The sequence below is a fragment of the Sorex araneus genome, chromosome 5 (assembly GCF_027595985.1).
Source record: "Sorex araneus isolate mSorAra2 chromosome 5, mSorAra2.pri, whole genome shotgun sequence".
Lineage (NCBI taxonomy): Eukaryota > Metazoa > Chordata > Mammalia > Eulipotyphla > Soricidae > Sorex > Sorex araneus.
This window is the reverse complement of record NC_073306.1, coordinates 5,628,714-5,653,154: the sequence shown is the minus strand read 5'-3', so window position 1 is coordinate 5,653,154 and position 24,441 is coordinate 5,628,714. Positions and strand designations below refer to the sequence as shown.

At 46.1% G+C, this 24,441-nt stretch overlaps 1 protein-coding gene across 3 annotated transcripts in view; it reads right to left on the bottom strand.

The window, feature by feature from the left end:
• Positions 1–24,441, bottom strand: part of VPS13D (vacuolar protein sorting 13 homolog D) — a 265,713-nt gene that overhangs the window by 63,580 nt on the left and 177,692 nt on the right. For all 3 annotated transcript variants that reach the window (XM_055137626.1, XM_055137627.1, XM_055137628.1), the window contains 2 exons: positions 18,578–18,712; positions 17,040–17,207 (listed from right to left, as the gene is read on the bottom strand). In XM_055137626.1, coding sequence (XP_054993601.1) covers positions 17,040–17,207; positions 18,578–18,712 — 303 coding nt within the window. The remainder of the gene's footprint in view (positions 1–17,039; positions 17,208–18,577; positions 18,713–24,441) is intronic.

Genomic DNA, 24,441 nt, shown 5'->3' with positions numbered 1-24,441 from the left:
GATGTGGAACAGGCGCGGGTCTTCCTCACCAGGAGAAACAGGACAGCGCCCCCTTCAGAGCCTCTGCTGGAAGCACACAGACTCCAGACTTAACACCTGGGGTGCTTCTGATTTTGCAGCAGGACCTTCTCCCTACTGGACAGGGACACTGAAGTAAAGAACTGGGTGCTCACCATGTTAGTTTCACCAGTGGCTCACACAGAGCTGGGCATTTTGGGTTACCCGTGGGCAGCTGTGAACTTACTATCCAGACACATTAAACACGGCTGCTTGCTAGTGCACTGCATGTAATTCTACACACAGCGGTGTGCACGGAGCTCAGAAAAAAAGCTAAAATGACTTTGCCAGGAGTCCTGACCAGAGTTAGAATGCTCCCTGTCCCTCAGCCATGGGCCTGGCATGGCTGGCAGAACAGCTACAAAAGAGCAAGTTCTATACCAGAGGGCACGCCCGGAGAGGTCGGAAGTGACTCAGATTCTCTACACTCCAGATTCCTGCACACGGGTTCCTGAGAGGGGCCCACGGATGAAGCTGACAAGGGTGTGCCTGCAGCACTGAGACTCCTTCACAAGCTAGTGACATGGTACATGAGTCTCGGTGTCCTCACAAGTGAGCAGGGGCCAACACCTTGGCGATGCCTGTGAAGACAAAGTAGCCAATGTGTGTGCAGACTTGCAACAGTCCCGTCAGCTGCCCACACAGATAAAGCCTTGAACGCAAGTCCCTTCAACTGCAGAGGTTAAGCTTGAAGGCAAGCCCCCTCCAGCGCCCGCGCCCTGTGCCCCCGATATACAGAGCAATAAAGAAACACGGAAAACATGATGGGAAAACCCCATCCTTCTACAAGGCCTAACGCTGGAACCACCTATTTCACAAACTGCAGGGACAGGGGCCCGGCCAGGCTCTGAGAACAGAGTGTGGAAGACAAAAGGCAGGGAAATACAACATTAACATTGTTGCTAGCCCTTATCAGAACTGGACAAAGCCAACTCCCTGACATGGCGGGATGAAGGAAACAAGCTGGGAGGCTCTGATTGGAATTTCCTAGCCTTGTGAGCATGTACAACCTGATAAGTCTCGATGTTCCTTTCCACACAGTCGGGCTTATGTGCAATGTATCAGAAACGATAGGAGAAAAGCCTGGTTTTGTGTCTGAACAAAACTGTTTTCAAGAAATGTGTCATTATTAGGGAGATTAAGAAAACAGCAGAGACTTCAAAGATCCTGAGGCCTATAAATAAGTTGACTGTTAGGTGGGATGGAGCGGGGGCGGGGGCCATGGGCAAAAGAGAGCAGGGAAATTCAGCACTTCGCCGAGGGACAGGACAGAGCCAGCACCTGGCATGTTCTAGTGGCAACAAGCTCAGCCCTCAGCCCCCTGCCACACCAGCACCCTGCCTGGCAGCAAAACTTGAAAGCACATCCCATGAGCAACAGCAGGTAACGCTGAAACTACCCACTGCTCAGATTCTTTCTGATTTCTCTGTTTAAAGGGACAGAGAAGAAAGTAACAAGGAAAGTGCTGGAAATTGAGGATTTGGGGGAAGGGGTGCCAAAATCCCCTTCCCTCCCCCTTCATCTCTCCCCTTCTCTCTCTTCCCTTCCCTCTCACTCCTCTCTTCTCTCTCGCCCCCTCCAGCCTTCTTTGTCAAAGGTCTTTAGCTCACATCCTACCCGGCCCAGGCCCCCTAATCCATCCTGACACTGGCCTGCTGGCCGCTGGGGCCTGAGCCCAGGGGCCAGGGGCTCCCAGCGGGCCCCTGCGGAGCTTATCTCCACAGATGCCTGAGGACTCTGGTATCTTCCCTCTTGGCCCTCCTGGGAAGCCACCCCAGCAGGTGCCCATTGGCAAGAGTTTTGTGTTACAGGCCTGAATGAATGATCCCCGCAGGAGCTGCCGACTGTTTTCACAGACACAGAAGGCAGTCAAAAGTCCACCGCGTGAACTTGGAGTGACCCCAGCTGCAGAGTCACTGGCGGGTTCACCGGGAGGGCAGGCGCGCTTTATTAAACAACTAACACTCCGAACAGATAACTTTCCGAAAAGGCAAGAGCATTAACTCTTTGAGATCTTGCTCCCACAAGCCCAAGCTCTGCGGCCGGAACTTGGGCCTGAAGGAAGCCCAAGGAGGATGGTGAGATGGAAAGTGGGGGTCTTCACCCCGATGAGGAGAGAGCCGGGCCTCAGACGCCACTGGGGCCGCAGGGCTCTTAGGGTGCACCCAGAACAAAGGTCCCCACCACACCCCAAGCGAGGGCACGTGACCTCCCCAGCCCTCTGCAAAGCTCCTCAACCGGGTACAGCAGGCGGGGGCAGCCCAGTAGCTCCTTCCTGGAGGAAGGAAGACTCAGAAAAGGCGCAAGTTCAGATCCAATGTTCTCAGAACCAAGGGTCTTCTGGCTGGCTGGCCAGCGGCGGGTGAGTGGAGCTCACAGAGGGGCAAACAGCCTTGTCCAAGCTGGAAACGAAACCTGACAGTAACAGTTGTGGTCAACCACTTGCAGATAAACCTGGGGGCAGTTGGAGAAACTTTTTAAACTCATTCTACCCAATAAGGAAGGTTACGTCCATTTTGGCAGCAATACAACACTGTGTCTATCAGTTTTATTTCTATTTTATCTCCCAAGTTACATTCTATGTCATGCCTAAGTACGAGGTCCTTCCCTATTTTTTTGGTGGTGGTGGTGGTGGGGTGTGTGGATGTAACACTGCATGGGCCACTCTCCGTGGGCTGTGGCTTCAAAGGCTCTGGGGCTCCCGCTGTGCACAGGTGAACTGGCTGCCCCACAGCAGACGGGCCCAGCTAACCACGCACAGGGCACACCCGGCTTAAACACACGTGCCAGAGCAGTGTGAGTCCCTCTTCCTCCAAGGGCTCAGCCCAGTGTGAAGAGCGACACAGACACAGGGCGCTGAGGAAGGGCACCCAACATCTGCGTCCAGCCCAGCGCTGCTGGTCCCTTCTCGAAGGACAGGGAGGAGCGCCCCGCCCTGCAGCTCTCCCGGGCCCTCGCCCTGCCATCCGGATGCGGGAGGCTCAGGGGGGATGGGGGGGACGGCTTCGGGCTCTCGCCCAGTGCTGCCTCCTGGGCTTCGATGAACGTGTTGCAGACTGTGCTGAGGGATCGGGGCTGGCCTGGTCCTATATGGCTGGACAGAGGAGGGGCGGTCTGGGGGTCCAGAGCTCTCTGAGGAAGATGGCAAGATGGTATCAACAGAAAGACAGATGGGAGATTTGCTGTCAAAATACTGCTAACAGGAGGCTTCTCTGAGAATTCCATTTTTAAAAAACCCTGAAGCTAGACACTGATCACTATGATGTTTGTTTCTGTTTGTCTGTTTTGGTGCCACATATGCCAGTCCTCAGGGCTTACTCCTGGCTCTGCGCTCAGGGGTCAGTCTTGGTAGTGCTCAGGGCACCAGACGGGGCGCCGGGGAGGGAAGCACTGTTGGTCGCCTACAAGGCAAGAGACGGAACCGCTGTACTGTCTCTCTGGCCCACATGCTTGATCTTCTGAAATAGTGACAAACTCCTCGGGCTTTAGTTCAGAGCCTTTTCTCTTACCACAGAATGTACTCATCAAGACGCCTCAATTTATCTTGCCAAGTGATTTTTAAACAACTGAGCCCTAGCAATCTGACCCACTTAATCTGCAGACACGAATCAGGCAGGCGGGCTGTGTTTCCGGACACAAGGTGACAGCACTTCTGCTCTGCCACGATGCTTTGCACCCCTCTGACTGCGGGACGGCGGGACTAAGTGATGGAACTGGCCGTCATTCACGCAATCATCCATGGATGCCCAGAAAGGAAGGCCCTCTTTGGGGAGCTGGACTGGACATCACAGCTGTCTCTGGGTCTCCTCTGAGAAGATGGCTCTATCGAACAGCTGGGGGTGGAGCTGTGAGGCCTGGAACCGACCCCTGGGACCAACCCTGACCGGGTGAGTCTGACAGTATTTCACTGGTGTGTCTGAATTACCCATCACGAAAGAGACAAGGTGGGGCTGGAAGGCCTGGCACATGGTGAGCCCTGATCCCATCCCCGGAGTCACATCAGGAATGAGCCCTGAGCACAGCCAGATGTGAATTCAACTGCATAATCCTCACCAAAAGCGGGGAGGGGGGAAAGGAGAGAAAGAGAAGAGAGAGAGAGAGAGAGAGAGAGAGAGAGAGAGAGAGAGGAAGAGAGACAGGAAGGAAGAGAGAGAGAGAGAGAGAGAGAGAGAGAGAGAGAGAGAGAGAGAGAGAGAGAGAGAGAGCAGACTACGGCATATGACATCCAGCCTGCTGGCCCAGAGATGCTCTGAAGATGTCGCTGATGTGAAAGTGCCTTCATTCCTGTGGGGAAGGAGCTCTCTAGAGTGTCTCTGGGGACTGTGGGAAGGAGCTGGGTTGAAAGGTCTCGAGGCCCTCACCTTCTTCAAATTCCTTACTGGCTCTGTAAGAGTCAGTTCCTTTGCTGTGGCTCAATTTCCCCTCCTGTCAGATGGGATTAGAACTTGCACTCCTTAATGAATAAGTCTGTAAAGATCAAATAAAAAGCGTGTGCTACAAAGATTAAATTTCTATAAAACTACAAGGAGCTATTAGACATTCTTCTTTTATAACTAACTTTGACATCATCCTTGCCAATTTTCAAGTTAACAATAAAGAGAAAATGATCCTGCTGGCTACAATATCTTACTTTGAAGCTTACAAAGGCAACAAAGCTGAAACAAAGGGATGTTTGGGGAAGCATGTTCTGCTTAATTTTCATTTCAGTGAAAATACTGAAAAGTACTGCTTCCAAACCAATGTGTTGTTATGTAAGTTCAGTAACTTACAGGAAATACTAACTGAAACATTTTCCTCTAATAAAGCAGTTATTTCCCATAATTTTTTTGGGGGGGAGGGCATATCCAGTGGAGCTCTAGGTTTACTCCTGGCTTTGCACTCAGGAATCACTCCTGGTCGTACTCGGGGACAATATGGGATGCCAGGGATCAAACCTGGGTTGGCCACACGCAAGGCCTTACCTGCTATACTATCTCTCCAGCCCCGCCATAAACATTATTTCAATTCATTATATTTAGAGGGAAGGGGTTCCTCTGCCTGCTTTTCCTCTGTAACAGCCTTCCAAGACTTTCTGCTCCTTGGGCCAGGGTCAGATCCCACCCCAGACTCCTCCTGCCCAGGTCAGCGGCCTAGACTCAGTGACGCAGGGAGGAGAGAGAGGAAACACAATTCAGAAAGTCAAATGCCTTTTCCAATCTGAACTTTTAACATAAAATATTATTTTGGTTAGCAAGCAGTTAATCAATGTTAGGCAGGAAAGTAATAAACATTTTCAAAGGTTCTACTTGCTTCATGTTAAGAAAAAAGTATAATATGGACCCAGGAACGGTCCAGTGCCACCTTACAGGCATGAGGACACGAGGGCTGTCACTACATGCCAAGTACTGTGCTAGAGGCACTACTGTTATGCCACAACAGCATGTGGCACACATAACCAAGTATGTGTGAGCACCACAAAATGAGTACAGGACCCAACACGCACTGTGGCCAAGTGTGTGAGGTCTGTCACTACAACAACAAAGGGAAGGGAAGGGAAGGGGGAAACAGCAAACACAGAGATAAAAACAACCCAGCAGGCATAGTGCTTAGTAGTCACTATTCATGGGGAAACGCTAGCCTGGGGAAAGAGGCCTGCAGACAGAGCCTGGACCACTGTGGTTTCTCTTACCGCAAGCACAGCTACAGTGGATACAGGCGGAGCATGGTGACAGGCCAGATCTTTTGCCATCCATGGGTTGTGAATCGACACGAGGTGCAACGAGTGAACAACTTCGTCACATGCTTTGTCCAGAGCAGCCTTCACCCCCAGCTACAGAAACGGCCCTTCTTCCCTTGGATTGTAATTCATTACTGAGAGGAAACGGGCTCCCTCCTTGGATTGCAAGGAGTTTCCCTGGGGCCCAGGTACAATAATTACCCTCTGCATGACGACTGTTAGTACCACGTCGCTCAAAAGTAAAATCCAAGTCTTATTCCTACCAACCAGCCATAGCACCCAGCCCCAAACTGACAGAGATAAGCACCAGCAGATATTTGGGACCCGTGCCCAAGTGATTATAATCCAGGGGGAAATGTGTCACTGTCAAAGGATTCACATCAGAAGTGGCGTGGCGATGCACGGAGGGCACATGGTCAGATCCTAAGATGTGGAGTCATGTGAGAAAAACAAGATCCCAAAGAGGAGAGGCAAGAGAAGGGTCAGGGGCCAGGCAGCACTAACAGAGCCACAGGCGAGGAGGACCAAGGTGGCCATCTGTCTGTCCCTTCCCTTCCTTGTCACAAGACTTCCCCAATTTGACTCTTCACTTTTGAGCTCATCTCCACTCTAGGGAAGTTCCTTGTTCCAGAAGTTGCACTGGGAGCCGCCCCTACTGATTTTGTAGGAAAGAAGAAGAGAAAGTGCCCTTCCTGTTGGCTTGTTGGAGCTAAGTGTGGAAGCCTGCACGCCTTTACTCAGTGCCTGTACTCCCCTGGAAGTGTCAGGCCAGAGAAAGGCAGGTTCTCACCCCTTCTTGGAAGCTCCTTTTGTTCCATGCTCCTTCTTAGGGAGGATTTCCCCTTGCCACAGTATTGCAGAACTGATTTAATGTAATGCCACGACACAAGCCTCCCGCTACTGATCCTGTCCAAAGAACTGATCACATCACACTATTTCTCTCTGAGCTCCCAAAGAACATCACAGCAAAGGAAGAAAACAGCAAGACCCCAAAAGGATCTGCAGCTTATTTCTCCTCTCCAAGAAGCAAATCCTAGAGCAGATCAATAGAGCCAAATGCATCCCTCTCAGAAACAACACACTGTCCACCATCTTCGTCACTGGCTCCGAGTGAGCAATGGCATCATGGAGCATCAGAACACCCCCCTGTCAGCAGAGCCCGAGGAAAACACCCCTGCAAAGCTGCACCAGAGATGAAGGGGAGGGAAGGGGATGAGTGGAGGGAATGAGTTCGTTTTCTGGAAAGCAAGAGCTCCCTAATTTTGTGTACTCAGTCCTGAAAACCAAGTATTATTTTAAATGACATCTTAGTTACTCAGAAATACTTAAAAGTAGTGGGGAGTTCAGGAAATGGCTTAGGGAAATTACAATCCCATATCCCTTGAAAGCACTTGAAAGCCACCCGAAACCCAGGTCTGCTCCCCGGGGCAAAGCACGAAGAAAGGCCTCGCTCCACCCTACAAACCCCATGTCACTGAGTCTGAATAAAACCTGGATGAAGCACATCAGATGTGTGAGAGAGTCAGATGCTTTTGTATAGGGAAAACACAAACGAGTTTTCTCCCATTTAAATCCTTTCCCCCATTCTAATCCTTTTATACCAGATGAAGGACTCAGAGAGAGCAGAGAGTAATTCAGAAAGCCCTGGAATCACAGACGGAAAATCCCAAGGTCCAACAGAGAAAAGCAAGCTGGGAACAAAGAGAAAACTGACTCTCACTCTGGGATAAATGCTTCCCTATGCTTTTGGTTTAGCCCCTACCAAGGTTTGGGTTCGGGAAAAGATCATACCAGCTGACAGGGAAAATGCATACTCAGTGCCCCAGACACACTTTTCCCCTAAAACTCGTGCTGACCAACACTCACTCCTGACTTTAGCTCACACTGGAATCACTGGCCAGGCTGAGAGCGTCCCTGTGCTCCCTGGTGATGGAGATTTTCTCCTTCCTGAACATGCAGGTGTGGAATTGAGTCAAAAACTGATGGTGGATGGCGGTGGTCCCTCATTCCCAGCATTCGGGAACAGCTCCAGAAATGACAACAACACGTGCCATGCCCCTTTCTGATGGGGAAGGACAGCGCTGGCCAGAGACCCACCTCTTCCTCATGAGGAAACGCTGATTCAGCGTCACTGCAGAATGGGGAGGCTGATTGAGGTCATTACAGGAGAAGAAGTAAATGAAATCAGAAAAAAAGAACCCACAATATTCCTTCTGAACAGGCAATTTTTTCAATGTTTACCACCAAGAATTAAAATTTGTCTTTCAGATAGTTCCCAAAACAGGTTTTAGTTAAAACAGTCACAATTAAGACCCGGGGATACAGCATCAGGGCACTGTGTGCCAACCTTGCAAGCTTGTGGTCATGAGTTCAAATCCCTGGTGTTCCAGTGCAACAAGCACTGATACTGGCAGTTGTGCTGTGATCCCCAGAACCAAAAGCAGCTTCTGGCCACAGCTCAGCCAAGTGCCACAGAAAGGAGCTATGGCAGGCACACGAGGGAGCACCACAGAGAGCCCAGCAAGTACTACAAGTACCTATGTGTCTCAACTAAAATGGCCGCCCCGAAGCCCAGGTGCCACCCCCGGGAAGCACCATGACAAAAAGTGTGATTACCATTCACTGTCACCTCACCAGGGATGTGTGTGACACCCTACCACAGCAATAACCACAGCCACAGCAGCAATAAAGGGAAAGGGGCATGGGAGAGGGGATAAAAATAAAGACAAAATTTGCAGCTGAAGAAAGAGCACTACAACTCTTCAGGGAAAGGCCAAATGGTGACGTGAGTGGAAGTGAAGGGCCGGAGAGGGCGCGCTGACCATCGCCGGGGCAGACCGTCAAACTGAGCAAGTCTGAAGATTCTCCTCTTACCGCCCAGGTTAACACCACGGCAGACCAGGCTGTTTGGGGGATACAAATACTTCCTGTCTTCATCTCAGCACCCGAACCTCTCTCCCACTGCCGAGACCACGGCAAAAAGCACACTCCTCGGAGACATGAGGCGCTCCAAGAAGACAAAGACAGTGGACTTGTCACTCAGCTGCTACTGGGAGGTGTTACACCTGAAATCTCTGGTCTCGCTGCTTCACCCAGTCCTGGGGGTAGAGGCCTGATTTGGGTCCAAGAAGGAACCACTCAGCCCCATTGACAACCTCCTCCCTGAGCAAAGCTGCTAAGGAGGAGAGGGAGAGACTGCTGGGAATTGTGGACCTTCCGCAGAATTCTCGTGCCTCGTTCACTGCCCCCACCTCCTCTTCTTCCCTTCCCCACCCAACTCTAAGGCTCCCTGCGAGCTGAGATTCCATCAAGTTCATGTGGGTCAGGAGGGATCATCCAGCACCTACAACTGGGCTGTAAACAGAAAAGAACTCAAACCCAATGGATCATGTCAGTACTCAAGGTTATCAGAAGGAAAGAAGAGAAAAGCAAAGCCCTTCTTCCAAGATGTGGAGCCATTGCTCTGCATACGTGTGAAGGTACCTCCTCTTGGCTAGGAAAAAAAAAATCTCGTGGGTGACTTCATTTGGATTAAAGTCTTTTTGAAAATAGGAAACTCGACATTTTCTAGGAGATAGATCACTGTCTGAAGCGAATTTCATTTGGCCTAAGGGATTGTGCCAACTTAAATACACGAACAGTCCCACGAATCTAAGAAGGCATTCACCTATAACTTTCTTACAGGTACATGGAAAAGCTATTATGGGGATAATCAGCTCAACTATAAAACTGAGCAGACACACATAATGACAAAAACAGATACAAGTTGTAAGCTGCCTTTTCCCTTCAGAGTCCATGCAGGCAGGCACTCGGCGCCTGCTTTTGTGCAAAGATAAAACTTTTGCTTGAATAAACAGTGCTTTTAGTCTTTAGGCCTATGATACGCACTTCGTCTGTAAACCAATACAGACAGCTGCTGGTCCTTCAAAGGCAGCTGTCCCTATCCCCCAGGCCCTGTGAGAGGAGGCTGGCTGGGGCATTTCAAGGCAGGCCCAAAGTGTCCTCTGGATGGCTGTTGGGCCCCCATCTGGGCTCTTCCTCGAGCACCAAGGGAGAGTGGAAGGCACTCTTGGGAGGAGACACTGTTCCACAGTGGCCTCCAAAACAAAGAAAAACCTAAAGTTCCAGCTAGTTCTTCCAGCCAACTACTAGAGTCTCTCTCTTTCTCTCTCCTCTTTCTCTCTCCTCTTTCTCTCTCTCTCTCTCTCTCTCTCTCTCTCTCTCTCTCTCTCTCTCTCTCTCTCTCTCTCTCTCTCTCTCTCTCTCTCTCTCTCTTTCTTAGCTTGTCTTCATCGTCAGACAGTTCTAGGAGTTACAAAGTCCAGCCTGAGATTAGGCAGGGCTTTGTTTTCTTGTTTTTCTTTTTTGGTATAAAGAGACCTGTCTAGAGCAAATGCAGCAATTACTTAAACCTCAAAAGTATAAGTGATGCTGAAAATCGAGACGTCAGTGACAGGTCAAGTGTGGGCCCCGTAGGTGGCTACAGTCATTCACCTTTTCTCTTGGCCTCCACTGTGAATTCAAACAAGGGGGCTGATGCTGCCGGACCTGCTCTCTCCTTGTACATGTTACGACCAATGTTCAGTTGCAAACACATGAGTGGAACCGAGTCTACAACCACCAAGATAAAGAGGTGGTTGTGCCCCACTGGACACAGAACCACCATGGCCACTACCATTTCTCAAGGGACTGCTTGTGACAGCGCAGATAGAATGACAGCTAAAAAGTGAGTACAAGGAATAAGCCCAATTGCACAGCACCAAGCGTGCATGCAGGTGAGGTGAGGCACTGGGTTTTATCTCTGGCACAATAAAAAAAACATTATTACGTATTATGTATATGTACATACATATACAGATAAACATATATATATGATAATTATTGTAAGTTAGCAGTAACGACATTTTTTTGATTCTTCACAGTGCCTCAGACACACCAAGGGAAAAACATCATGTAGACAGAAAATAAGAGTTTGAATGATGTGGATGTGGTTTCAGGTCCACACCTGCCCTTTCTAGTAGTGTGACCTGGAATAAATTATTTCGCTTCTCAAAGTTTTCATTTCCTACCTGAAAAACCAACTAACAAACCATACAAGAATGTTTGTGAAGGGCATATCCCAAGGCTGCCAAACAGAAGGAATCCAATAAATGGCTATAAATTTTTATGTGTTCCACAACAAAGCAGAACCTGTCAACCTTGTTCCCATGATTTTCCCAAGAACAGAAAAGTACTGGGAAATGGTTTTTATCCAATGCAAATGGAATACTGGTCTTTACCTAATTCATAACAAACAAAATTTATCTCAAACAAATCCTACAGAATAAAATATTCTGTAACTAAAGGCTTATAAAATTTATATTTTCTTGATAATAATTTATTTACAAAATTTGGCTAGAATTTTTGGGCTTGGTAGAAATAAACAAGAAGAAAAAGTAAAAAGTGAATAGCAGATCTATTTCTACTATACAATTGCAACTGTTAACAGTAAAATTAACTAATGCAGTAAAGGACAAACCATGAACTTCAATTTCCATAAACAAGTGACTATGATAAAAATAATTTCCATGAAAATTGAATAATTACTTAGATATTTGCATTCATAAACACAGAGTCAAAACCACCAAGATCCAGGCAAAGGACAGATGGTCACAATTTGGTAGCCACTTCCCAAATTCCATCACCTAGGACTGGACTCCATGAGCTACATTTTTTTGGGGGGATGGGTGGGAGAGGGTTGGTTGGGTAAGAGAGGAAGGAAGGAAGGAAGGAAGGAAGGAAGGAAGGAAGGAAGGAAGGAAGGAAGGAAGGAAGGAAGGAAGGAAGGAAGGAAGGAAGGAAGGAAGGAAGGAAGACTAATCTGACTCACAGGAATTGATAAATTAAAATAAAGCACTGAGAAAATGGGAATAAGGAGCACAGAACATTTCCTTGTTATAGTTCATTGAGACTAATAATAACATACACTCAGTAACAGTTAAAAATAAAATGGGAGTTGTTGGGGAGATAGTGCATCAGGTAGGACGCTTGCCTTGCATGTACTCCACATGGTCCCAGAACCCCACCAGAGTGACCCCTGAGCAGAGAGAGTAACCCTGAGCACCACCAGCCTGATATGGTCCAAAAACAAAACAAAAAAGGCAGGTAGTAAGTGTGTATGTGTGTGTGTTGGGGGGGTGTATGTGTGTGTGTGGGGGGGGCAAATTCCATAAGTGAACAGAGCTAAAATAAAAAACTGATGAATTGATGTTGAAAATTCCCATGGGCCCATATGACTGGGTGAGCACCTTGTATGTGACGGAATGAATTCCCACTCAGCATCTCACTGAACTTCCTCATACTTGATTTTCTTTGTTTCTTAGGGATTCCCAATACCTGTTATCCTTCAGCTAACAAAAAATCCACCCTCAAGATCAACAGAAGAAAAAGGTTATTTTAAGGCAGAAAAGGTACAGAACTTGGGTGCCCCCATAACCATCTCTCACCCTCACTCAGTGTGGAACCCTATAGTAAGAGTTTGCAATCTTTCTGTGAACTCAATATAAATGTAGGAAATGCACAAAACATATGATATTTACAATCCAAAGAGGTCTCTGGAGCTCCTCCACTCCACCCAAGCATTTGGTCCTTGCAGCCAAGTGGGGTGGCTGGCCGGGGCTTTGTTCCCCATCTTCCCTGACCCCCTTCTTCAACCACTGGAAACCAGGCTCTCTTTAAAGAAACACTTCCCGTGGGCCAAAAGTTGATTGTTGTGGTCATTTGCACTTTCTTAAACTACTCTTGTAAAAAGAAAAACAAACAGAATATTCCCCCCAAAGCAACATTAAAGGTTTAATTTCAACCCACAAAAAGAAAAAGGACACTTGGACACTCAGAGTCCCAGAGACCTTAGTGGGTCCTAGTTGACAAGCAGCGCCTGGGAGCTGCCGGTGCCAAGAAGGGCTCATTTGAAGCTCCTTCGCTCTCTCACTTTAGATCTCTGTGAGCCTTCTTGGTAACACAATCAGGATTCGTACAATCAAAATCAATGACCCACCAACTCCTCCCAGAAGCATCTGTCATGCCTAACTGGCTTACTAAAGGCAAAAGAATGCAGGAATTTTGGGTAAAAGGAAGATGGGGGGCATCATCTTCCCCAACCTCAAGCTCTACTACAAAGCATTAATAATTAAAACTGCATGGTACTGGAACAAAGGCAGAGCAATAGACCAATGGAACAGGTTAGAATACCCTTACACAAAACTTCAAATATATGATCATCTAATCTTTGATAAGGGAACAAGAAATGTAAAGTGGAGCAAAGAAAGCCTCTTTAACAAATGGTGCTGGCAACACTGGACAGCTACGTGCAAAAAAAAGGGCTCAGACTTATACCTAACACCATGCACAAAAGTCAGATCAAAATGGATAAAAGACCTCAACATTAGACCAGAATGCATAAGGTACATTGAAGACGTCGGCAAAACCCTCCACGACACTGAAGCTACAGGTTATCTTCTAAGAGGATTCGCCACTGACCAGGCAAGCGGAAACAGAGATAAACAAATGGGACTATATTAAACTGAGAAGCTTCTGTACCTCAAAAGATACAACGACCAGAATACAAAGAAAGTCTACAGAATGGGAAAGGATATTCACCCAATACCCATCGGATAAGGGGTTGATATCAAGGAATTACAAGGCACTGGCTAAACTTCACAAGAAGAAAACATCCAACCCCATCAGAAAATGGGGCGATGAAATGAACAGATACTTTCTCAAGGAAGAAATCCGAATGGCTAAAAGACACATGAAAAAATGCTCCTCATCACTAATCATCAGGGAGATGCAGATCAAAACAACAATGAGATATCATCTCACACCACAGAGACTGGCCCACATCCAAAAGAACAAAAGTGATCGGTGTTGGCGCAGATGTGCGGAGAAAGGGACTCTCCTTCAAAGCTGGTGGGAATGCTGACTGGTTCAGCCCTTTTGGAAAACAGTATGGACGATTCGCAAAAAATTAGAAATTGAGCTCCCATTTGACCCAGCAATATATCACTTCTGGGAATATATCCCAGAGATGCAAAAAAGTATAGTAAAAGTGACATCTGCACCTATATGTTCACTGCAGCACTGTTCACAATAGCCAGAATCTGGAAAAAAAACGAGTGCCCGAGAACAGATGACTGGTTAAAGAAACTTTGGTACATCTACACAATGGAATACTATGCAGCTGTTAGAAAAGATGAAGTCATGAAATTTGCATATAGGTTGATCAACATGGAAAGTATCATGTTAAGTCAAATGAGTCAGAAAGAGAGGGACAGACATAGAAAGATTGCACTCATTTGTGGAATATAAAGTAACAGAATGGGAGACTAACACCCAAGAATAGTAGAGATAAGTATCAGGAGGAGTACTCCACAGCTTGGAAGCTGACCTCACACGCTAGGTGAAGAAGCAGCTCTGATAGAGAAGGGATCACCAGGCAAAGGGTGCTAGGCGGGCCCACTAGGGATGGGAGATACGGGCTGAAAATAGACTATAGACCGAACATGATGCCTACTAAATACCTCTGTAGCAAACCACAACACCCAAAAAGAGAAAGTGAGCAAAGGGGAATGCCCTGCCACGGAGGCAGGGTGGGGTGAAGGGGACAGGGTGGGGGTGGTGGGAAGGTTGCTGGGACCATTGGTGGTGGAAAATGGGCACTGGTGGAGGGATGGGCACTTGATCATTGTATGACTGAAACGTAAGCATGAAAACCTGTAAGTCTATAACTTTGTCTCATGGTGATTCACTAATAAAATAAAATTAAATAAAAAAAAAAAAAGAATGCAGGAGAAGAAGGACCCCCTGCCCCCCACCCCAGAGGGTGAGGACAGCAGGTAAGGTACTGGTCTTGCATGCGGTTGACCTGAAATTGATTCCCAACATCCCATGTGGTCCCCTGAACCTCACCAGGAGGGATCCCTGAGCACAGAGCCAGGAGTAAGCTCTGAACACTGCTGGGTGTGGCCCCAACATAAAAATGGGGGGCGGGATGGGGGAGCTCACAAGCAGTGCTTAAGGGGCCTAGGGCTTAGTCCTGACAATATTCATCCAACTCATCCAGCTTGGTGAAGGGGTGCTGGGGACAATCAGGTGCACCCTGGCTGTGCTCAGGACTTACTCCTAGACTGTGCTAAGGGATCACTCCGCCAGGGTTCAGGGGGCTATATACGATGCTGCAAAGGGAACTAGGACTGGCAGTGTGCAGGACAAGCACTTGAACCCTCAGTGCTGGCACTCCGTGCGCTATAACCTCTGTGCATTATAAATGTGCTATAAATCCAAAAACATTTAATTGTAAAGTTAAACCTAAGGGCACAAAACAAATCATAAAACCAAGGAGACTTTCCTATATTATCTAGAATTTAAAGAAACTCAATGAGATATCCATATGTGTCGGCTTATGTGGGGGTTGGTAGGCAGAAGGGAGGAAGCCGTACCACTTTGAAATGTTTTCCATGGCCGTTGGGGGAAAAGTCCAAGCATAGGATGAAATGATTCTAAGCAGAAATTGGAGCACTCATTCAGATTTCGACTCAGAGGCTGTTACCAAACCCTCACTTAGCTGGTCTCTCTGGCCTACGCTGAACCACGAGCCAAGCAATATGCTTTTATTTTATTTATTTATTTATTTATTTTAAACATTTTAAGAAGTGTTTTTTACTTTATAAATTCAAGTTTGAAGGCTTTAAAGTGTCCGTATCTCTGGTAAACAGTTTATGATATAGGGGTTCATAAATAATGATTGAAATCTTAATTGATTAGAATGGTATGTAAGAAAGGCCTCCACATTTCGAGCTATCAGATTAAATTTAACATATATCATAAACTTTCAGTCCAGACTGAGCAGAATATAAGAAAAATAATTACTTAGCTTACAATTCAAAAGTCCCTCAGACAAAAGTCTCTTCAACAAATGGTAGCAAAAAACCTGGTCAGTCACATATTTTTTTAAATGAGCTTAGACCCTATCTCATACCATACTCAAAATGAATTCAAAATGTATTAAAGACCTTGATATGAGACCTAAATCCATAAATTACCTCAAGAAAAACATAGGCAGAACACTTCATGACACTGAATCTAGAGGCATCTTCATACTATTGGCCAAGAAAACTGAAGCAAAGAAATAGGAATTGAGTTCCCATTATGATCCAGCAGTTTCATTTCTTGGCGTCTATCTCAAGAGCAATACGCTTTTAGTCTGTTCCCGAGTCACTGTGCACGGAGAAGTGGATCCACTGGAAGAATACCTCTCATTTCCAGAACCACCCTTTGGAAAAGAGGATCAATTCCCAGCGTTCACACTCTAGTTAGGATTTGTTACTCAGCTGCACTTTCTTACAGGAACTGGGCACCCGTGTGTCTACCTGCACCCCAATCAAGAGCAGAGCACACAGGGCCTGCTCAAACCAGGCTCCCTCTGCAGAAGACACACAGGCCAGGTGGACAGAGGTTGAGGCGGCCTTTCAAGTCATCACCAAAGAGCAACCACCCTTCCCTACCTGCCTCTTTTCCTGCTTCATACACAACACCAGCTCCTGCCAAAAAACGGACAGTGGACAATCAGCCACCCTCTGTACGAGGCCAGCAACAGCAAAGCCAAAGAGGCAGCAGGGCCCAGGAGACCCCAGACTCTGTCTCCCGAGGCTGCCGCTGGAGCCTGTGGACAGGAAAGGGTGCATCTCCCCCATGAAGGCGCCATTTCCGTTTGATTGTATTCCCTACATAGAGGGCAACAGCAGATTTTAATGAAACTGATTTCTAACAATGCTGGGAGGGAGCAAGCTAGGGGTGGAAGGGAACCTGGGGACACTGGTGGAGGGAAGGGGACTCTAGTGGTGGGAATGGTGTTGCAACACTGCATATGCCTGAAACAACTCTACTATGAACAACTTTGTAAATCAGTGTCTTGATAAATAATTAAAAAACAACAACAACAGATTTTTTCAAGTCTGTTTTGAAATCATGAAAGATGACGTGCGGGGGTGAGGGGACCAAAGTGCTCCAGGGAAGGGATGAGCAGAATCAACGAAGGCAGCAGTCCTGCAGAAGAGGAGGGGGGTTTTCCACAGTGCTTGCGCTCCACAGACCAGCCGAAGGTCTCCGAGGTGAAGGGAAGGCAAGGCTCACGGGCAAGGAAGGACCCCCCAAGCTATGCAGTGTCATCATGGCGGTGCAGGGCACTCGTGAGGCTGAGGACACCGGGACACCACTTCTCTTTCCTTACCTTGGCCGCAGAGTTGGACACTCCATGGGTAACATTTCTGATGAGGCCTCCGACGTTCCCGTACTTGATCAGTCCAGTCACCCCTTCAGAAACATCATTCAAAAGCCCCATGGGGTTGCCGAGGAAGTCGACTGAGCCCAGGATCCGAGCTGCCTGGCTGAGAAGCTCCTGTCAGACAGGAAGGAACAGAAGTTTATGTTTGCAGAGGATCCTAAAAGCCAGTTTAGATTGTCCTTAGTACCAACAATCTTATTTCTTTTTGGAGGGAGGGAAGCCAGCTGTGCCCTGGGCTTCTTCCTGGCTCTGCACTCAGAGATCACTCTTGGTAGGCTCAGAGGGACCAGACGGGTGCCAGGGATCAAGTCCGGGTCAGCCATGTGCAAGGCAAGTGCTTCACCCTCTTCACTGTCGCTCTGGCCCTCAACAGTAACTTTGCCAACATCTGGCAGGGCTCAGGCTACCTCTGGCTCTGCACTCAGGAATCATTCCTGGTGGTGCTTGGGGGACGATATGGGATGCCGGGGATCTAATCCGGGTGCCGCCAGCAAGTCAAATGTCCTCCCGACTATATTATCACTCTGGTCCACAATAACTTTTCAATCTTATCCCCTAGTTACCCAACAAGTTCCTTTCCCTTCACAAATGCCTCCTAAACTTCTTCCAATACACATACCCCAGAAATGTCTTTCAAAACTCTTCAATTAGGAGAATGCAAACAGCTGTGAAAAAGGGAAAGTTCTTTACTGGTATTTGATCTTTTATCCATCACACTCTCCTTTCCATGGCTACTCTGACAGGAACTTCATCAACCACAGGGAGGAGAGGGAGAAGGAATGTTTTCAGGTGACTCTGTCCTGGCCCTCACAATCTAAAAAGGAGTGTCCAGGAGTTCTTGCCACCTCACTCTCCTTCTAGGCCACTGGAAAGACCAATTCAAACAACCAAGAAGAAAGCAAAGATAAAAAAAGAGGAGAAAAAGGGGGAGAGAAAAAGACACAAGAAGAGGGCCTATTTTAATTTGGACAGCTAATAATATGGGCAGGACCTATCCACTCATTGAAGAGTAAGCCTTGACTATAGATCTTGGTCTTCGCCGTCTAGATAATAAATACAAATGAAAAATGTACAACTTGATAAAAAAAAGATTTCTTTTTAGGTTCAACTCTAGGGCAGATAGGCGCCAAGAACATCAGTGCGGTTGCTGAAAGTAGGCCTGTGTCTAGTACATAATGAGTTCACAGTATTTTATCATCAAGGCATCAATTAAACATAGAAATAAATTGAGACTGGTGACTCATCTAGAGGGAGCCCCCCGAGACCAGTACAGAGGGACCCGACTCAGTTCATGAATCAAATGTACCGTTAAAGGATTTTCACATATCTGGGTGTCATGGGACGTGACCTGACCCAGAACAACCAGCAGAACTGAAGTGTTTGACTGCATTTACAACAGTAAGGGTGTCCAAAGGGAAATCCCAAATGAGTGAAACAAGCACCGGCTTAGGCTCCACCAACTAAGCACTCCTCCAGAAACTCACCTCCTGGAAGTGTTTGAGAATGTCATTGATGATGAACTCCTTGGTCTCATAGGGGTGTACTCGAGTGAATGGATCCAGATTAATCACCGCATCTTCAAACCGAATCAATGGAAACCCCAAGGTACTTTTGAGGGCCTGGTTCGGGAAAGAAAGGAAACAATGACCTATTTGAACCATATACAATGGCTTAGGGGACCACAGTTCTGAATTCCATAATTATAAATCACGGCGCCTTTCCACTTGGCAGTGTGGATTTTCATATTTGTAAATAAGGATTTCCCCTGTCATAATAAGAGTATCATGCTACATACACACATCAACTCAAAATTGCATACATCACCCAGAAACGCACGGGCGCGCGCGCACCCACACACACACACACACACACACAAGCTTCATGGTATAATTCCTTCTGTTTCTGTTTTGTGTGTGCTTATTGTTTTGCTTGCTGACTAATGAAGCATACCACACATAGAAAAAAGCAGACAAATGTATAGTTAACAATTTTTTTCCCACGGTGAACACAACATGTCATCACTATACAGGCCAGAAAGAAGATTATTATTTCCTTCTTGGATGTGTCCCCATGCCCCCCAATGGATGCCTGGTTACTGACCTTACTCCATTATCCTAACTTTATCACGAGATCTTACTCTGTGAGGTTTACAGAAATAAAATCATCCTTATGAAGTCTGTTGTATATAGTGTGAGACGGTCAACACCGTGATTCACACAATACATTGTTATGCATTTTTCTCAACAATTTTCACTGCTACACAGTATTCCAACAGACTAAAACACAATGTATTTACACAATGCTGTTGATGAACATTTGCTCGGCTTAAAATATTTTTGCTTTTATGAGTCAAGCTACCTTGCATATTCTTCAGACATTTTGGGGGTACTTATGTATATAAGCTCTTTAATTTTTCTTTTCCTTTTTGGGTCACACCTGGTGATGCTCAGGGGTTACTCCTGGCTCTGCACTCAGGAATTACCCCGGGGCGGTACTCAAGGGACCATATGGGATTCTGGGAATCCAACCTGGGTCGGCCGCGTACAAGGCAAACGCCCTACCCACTGTGCTATCACTCCAGCCCCAAGCTCTTTAATTTTTATCTGGGTACAACTGACTGCTGGATCGTAAATAATGTACAGTTATGTGCAACCAAGCATTTCATTCAGGGACAAACTGCCTGCAAGATAATGGTCCCAGAAAGTTACACCATAAGCCTAGGTGTGCAGTGGGTTGCACCATCTACCTTTGTGTAACTGTAGTCTATGACATTCACACAATGATGAAATTGCCTAATTGATGCATTTCTCAGACCATATCCCCATTGTGAAGCAATGCATGACTATACATGTTCAACTTTAGTATACACTGCCAATTTTCCAAAGCAGTGGAACTGGTTTGTGTCCCTTCAGCATTCTATAAGATTTCCTGATTACTCTTCATCCTCATAAATACATGGTATACTTTATTAAAAAAATATATATTCCGATGGATGCGTAATGGTATCTTAGTGGGGTTTTAATTTCCAATTTTTGGCTGAAGCATGAGATCAAGCACCATGTAATAATATATATACTGACATTTCAGGTATCTTTTGTGTGTGTGTGTGTGTGTGTGTGTGTGTGTGTGTGTTTACACCTCATGTCTTTTTCTCACTTTTGTATCTAGTTATGAATTTTCTCTTACTGCTTTATAGAGGTTGTTCTTACATATTCTACATGTGTAAGTCCAGTTTAAAACAAATGTATTACAGGGGGCTGGAGAGATAGCACAGCGGGTAGGGCGTTTGCCTTGCACGCGGCCGACCCGGGTTCAAATCCCAGCATCCCATATGGTCCCCTGAGCACGGCCAGGGGTAATTCCTGAGTGCAGAGCCAGGAGTAACCCCTGTGCATCGCCAGGTGTGACCCAAAAAGCAAAAAAATAAATAAATAAATAAATAAATAAAACAAATGTATTACAATTCTCTTCTCCCATTCCTCAAGCTGTCTTTTATTACACTTCGAATGGTATTTTGTGATCAGATGTTCATAGTTTTAATAACACCCAACACATCAATCTTTCCCTTGATGGTAAGAGCTTTCTGTGTCCTGACCAAGAAATTATTACTCACACCAAGGTCATAAAGATATTCCCATATGTAAACTTACACAAGTTTCATTGTCTTTCTCTTCACATTTAAATCTATCATCTACTGAGACTTGATTTGCTGGAGTTTGGTGTGAAGTCGAAGTCAAGATCCGTTTGTTTCCAGATGGTTAGCCGACAGGCTAAGTAGTATTTATTGGGAAGATCATTCATTCCCCTATTACTGTACAGCATAAACTCTGTCATAAGTCAACTGTATTCTTGCCTGTTTCTGGATTCACTTTTCTGCTTCACTGTGCCCTGACTCTGCCAATATCACTGCCTTAATTTCAGCAGTTTTGGAGTTAATTGTTAAATAATAGTGAAAGTTTCCCATGTTCTTTCTCCAGTATTATCTTGGCTACTTTTCTGTACTACTTGGTTTCTATATAAATTGTAAGAATCCACTTGCCAATATGGCAGAAAAGGTAGCTGAAATTTTCATTAAGATTGCCTTGGATCTCTAAGATCAGTTTTGAAGAGAAATGACAACTTTATAATATTGAATCTTACAATGTACTAACACAGCATGTCTCTTTGTCTGTGTGAAGCTTTCATTTCTCTAATATTTAAAGAGGCTGGAGCAATAGTACAGTGGGTAGAGCACTTGCCTTGCACATGACTGGCCTGGGGTTTGATCCCCGGCAGTCCCATGTGGTCCCCTAAGCCCCACCAGGAGTAATTCCTAAGCACAGGGTCAAGAGTGAGCTCTGAGCACCACTGGTTGTGTTCCCAGACCCCCTGCCCCTGCAAACAAATAAATAAAGTTTCAAGGGTTAGAGAGACAGCACAGCCGGTAAGGTGCTTGCCTTGCTTGCCCTGCATGCAGCTGGCCCTGCTTCAATTCCCATAAAGTCCCGAGAGCTTGCTAGGAATGATCCCTGAGCACAGAGCCAGGAATAAGTCTTGAGCACCATTGGGTGTGGCCCCCAAAAACAACAAACAAAAAACAAATGGAAAACCCCTCAATAATGTTAAATGTTTTCTATAGAGAAGTCTTAGCTATCCTTTGTTAGATTTATTCCCAGGTATCTGTGTTACCTTAAAAATGAACACAGGGGGCTGGATCGATAGCACAGCCTTGTATGTGGCCGACCTGAGTTCGATTCCCAGCATCCCATATGGTCCCCTAAACACCACCAGGAGTAACTCCTGAGTACATGAGCCAAGAGTAACCCCTGTGCATCGCCGGGTGTGACCCAAAAAGCCAAAAAAAAAAAAGAACACAGTTTACCTTGGGGGTGGGGGACTTGGGGTCACATCAGGGATTGACCTCTCTCTCTCCTTCCCTCGCTCTCTCTCACTCTGTCAAATAAATAAAGCAACTCCTCCCTCCCTCTCCCTCTCTCTCACATTTATTTTTATTTATTCAATCTGTAATTTCATGATCGTATTTCAGTCATACAATGATACAATGTTCCAACACCAATCTTTGTCTCTGTCTCTGTCTCTGTCTCTGTCTCTGTCTCTCTCCTTTGGGGCATTATGGTTTGCAGTACGGAAACTGAGAGGCCATCATGTTCAGTACTTTACCCACTTTCAGCACACATCTCCATACAGAGCAATCCATTTGCAACCATCACTGTCATAATGGTCTCAGAGATCACACTTGCAATATTTGGGGTAACATACTGAATCAGGGTCAGCTATGTGCAGGGCAAATGACTTTTTGCACCCCAACCTTTTGCACCTTCTACTACCATTAGCACAGTCTGCTTCTTCTCAACACATGGATCTGTACTGACCCTGTAATTTGTTCCAACAACAACAACAACAACAAAGCACCAGACATAACACTGTGTGAGCTCTCTGTCTAGGCTCTTGGTCCTTCTGATCTCACCACTTCTAACGCTCTCACCCAGGGAAAACTGGCTTCCTTGAAGAGAAGAGACCACTACACAGAGGGCATCTCCCTGGCATCAAGCGCCTGCTGTGCGAGGAAGGTCCTCCTTTCCCACTCAGTCATGGCAGAACTGCCAGAGACTGCAGCTGCATGAAGAACAGAAGCGCCCAGCTGAAGAGACTCCCAGCTAGGTCCAGCCCCCAAACAGCCCCATGGAACTGTGAGCAAATCAGAGTTGCTTTAAGCTATGGCATTTGGGGAGGTCTATGACACTGTAATAGGAGAAACTGCAGTCGATGTCCTCATGCTATTGAAAATGACACCTCTCCAAGTTTCCTTCTCTCTACAAGTGCTGGCTGGCGACATACAGAAATATAGTTGGATTTTGTACAGCTTCCAGAGACTTGCTAAACATACTTACCCTGATAACTGATCTGTACATTCTTTCAGACCTTAGAGGCAAACAACCATTCTTTCCAAATTACAAAGTTTTCACTTCCCTGTCCAGTTTTTATACCAATCTATTTAATTTGGGGGGCTTTTTTCTTTTGCAGGGGGAGGGGGACACAGCTGGTGGTACTGGGTGGCCCCTAGCAATACTGAGCTTCCTACATGCAAGAATGCACTTGAGTCCTTGGAGCTATCTCCCTTGGCCCCCTTTTATTTAATTTTCATCATTTTCTTTTTGTTTCAGTGCCAGGGAAAAATCCAAAGGCCTCACACATGAAAGGCAAATGATCTACAACTGGGCCATCCCCTCCCTGGCCTGCCTGTACTGGTTAGAATCTCAACTGGTGATAATAGATCCCTTCCTTTATCTCAAGGAAAAATTTTCAGTAAGTCACCAAGGCGTATGACGTCAGCTATGGCATTTTTTTTTTCACAGATACCTTTCTTCTTTTTTGTTTTTTGAGCCACACCCATCCAGGCTCAGGGTTTACTCCTGGCTCTGAGTTAGGTATTCTCAGGTGAGCGCTCAGGGGTCCGTATGGGATGCCTGAAATCAAACCCAGTCAGCTATGTACAAGGCAAGTGCCTTAGCTGCTATATCATTTCTCTGGTCCTACAAATACTTCTCCATGTGAAGGCACTTTCCTTCGGAATTTTGGCAAATGGCTCCTGTGGAACTATTGAGATTGTGTGTCTTTCCTCTTTCATTTTGTTCATGTACTTTATTTCCAATTGCTAACATATTCCTGGCATAAATCCAACTGGGCTATATTTTTCTTTCTGTACACTGTTGTATTTGATTTGCTAATATTATGCTCAAACTTATTTATTCTATGTTCATGAAAAAGAATAATAAGCTATAATTTTTCTCTACTATTTATTTATGACTTCCAAAATATAAACAACAGCTTTTAAACTTCTTGAAGCCATTCATAATGATTTTATATCCTGTGTCTAACCATGCATCATCTAGTTTATCTAAAGGTCTGTTTCTAGTTTCTGTTTTTTCTGTTGGTCCTATCTCACGGCTAGTCTGATAATTACGTGCAACATTCTATCTAAAAACTTAAGGAGAATTTGAATGAGTCTTTAGTTGTTGGCAAGTAGTTTAAAGAGGCACAATATGCCTTATTCGAATCAGTTTGGGCTTTCTCAAGGCTGGATTTCAGGCTTTGTAAATACTGGTCTATTTCAGTCAATTTTGTTTTGTTTAAAGTCACTGTAAAATAACAAAGTTACTCGTGATTGGGTTTCAGGCATTCAGTGTTTCAACACCAACCCCTTCACCAATCAGTGTTCACTTCCCTCTACTTCAGTTGATAAACAGTCCTGCAGCCCAGTTCCATCCCTCCACTGTCGCCTCCGCAGTATGATAAAGCACTTAGGTAAGGACTAGTTAGCGCTTGGGTCTTGTGGCTGCCATTTCCT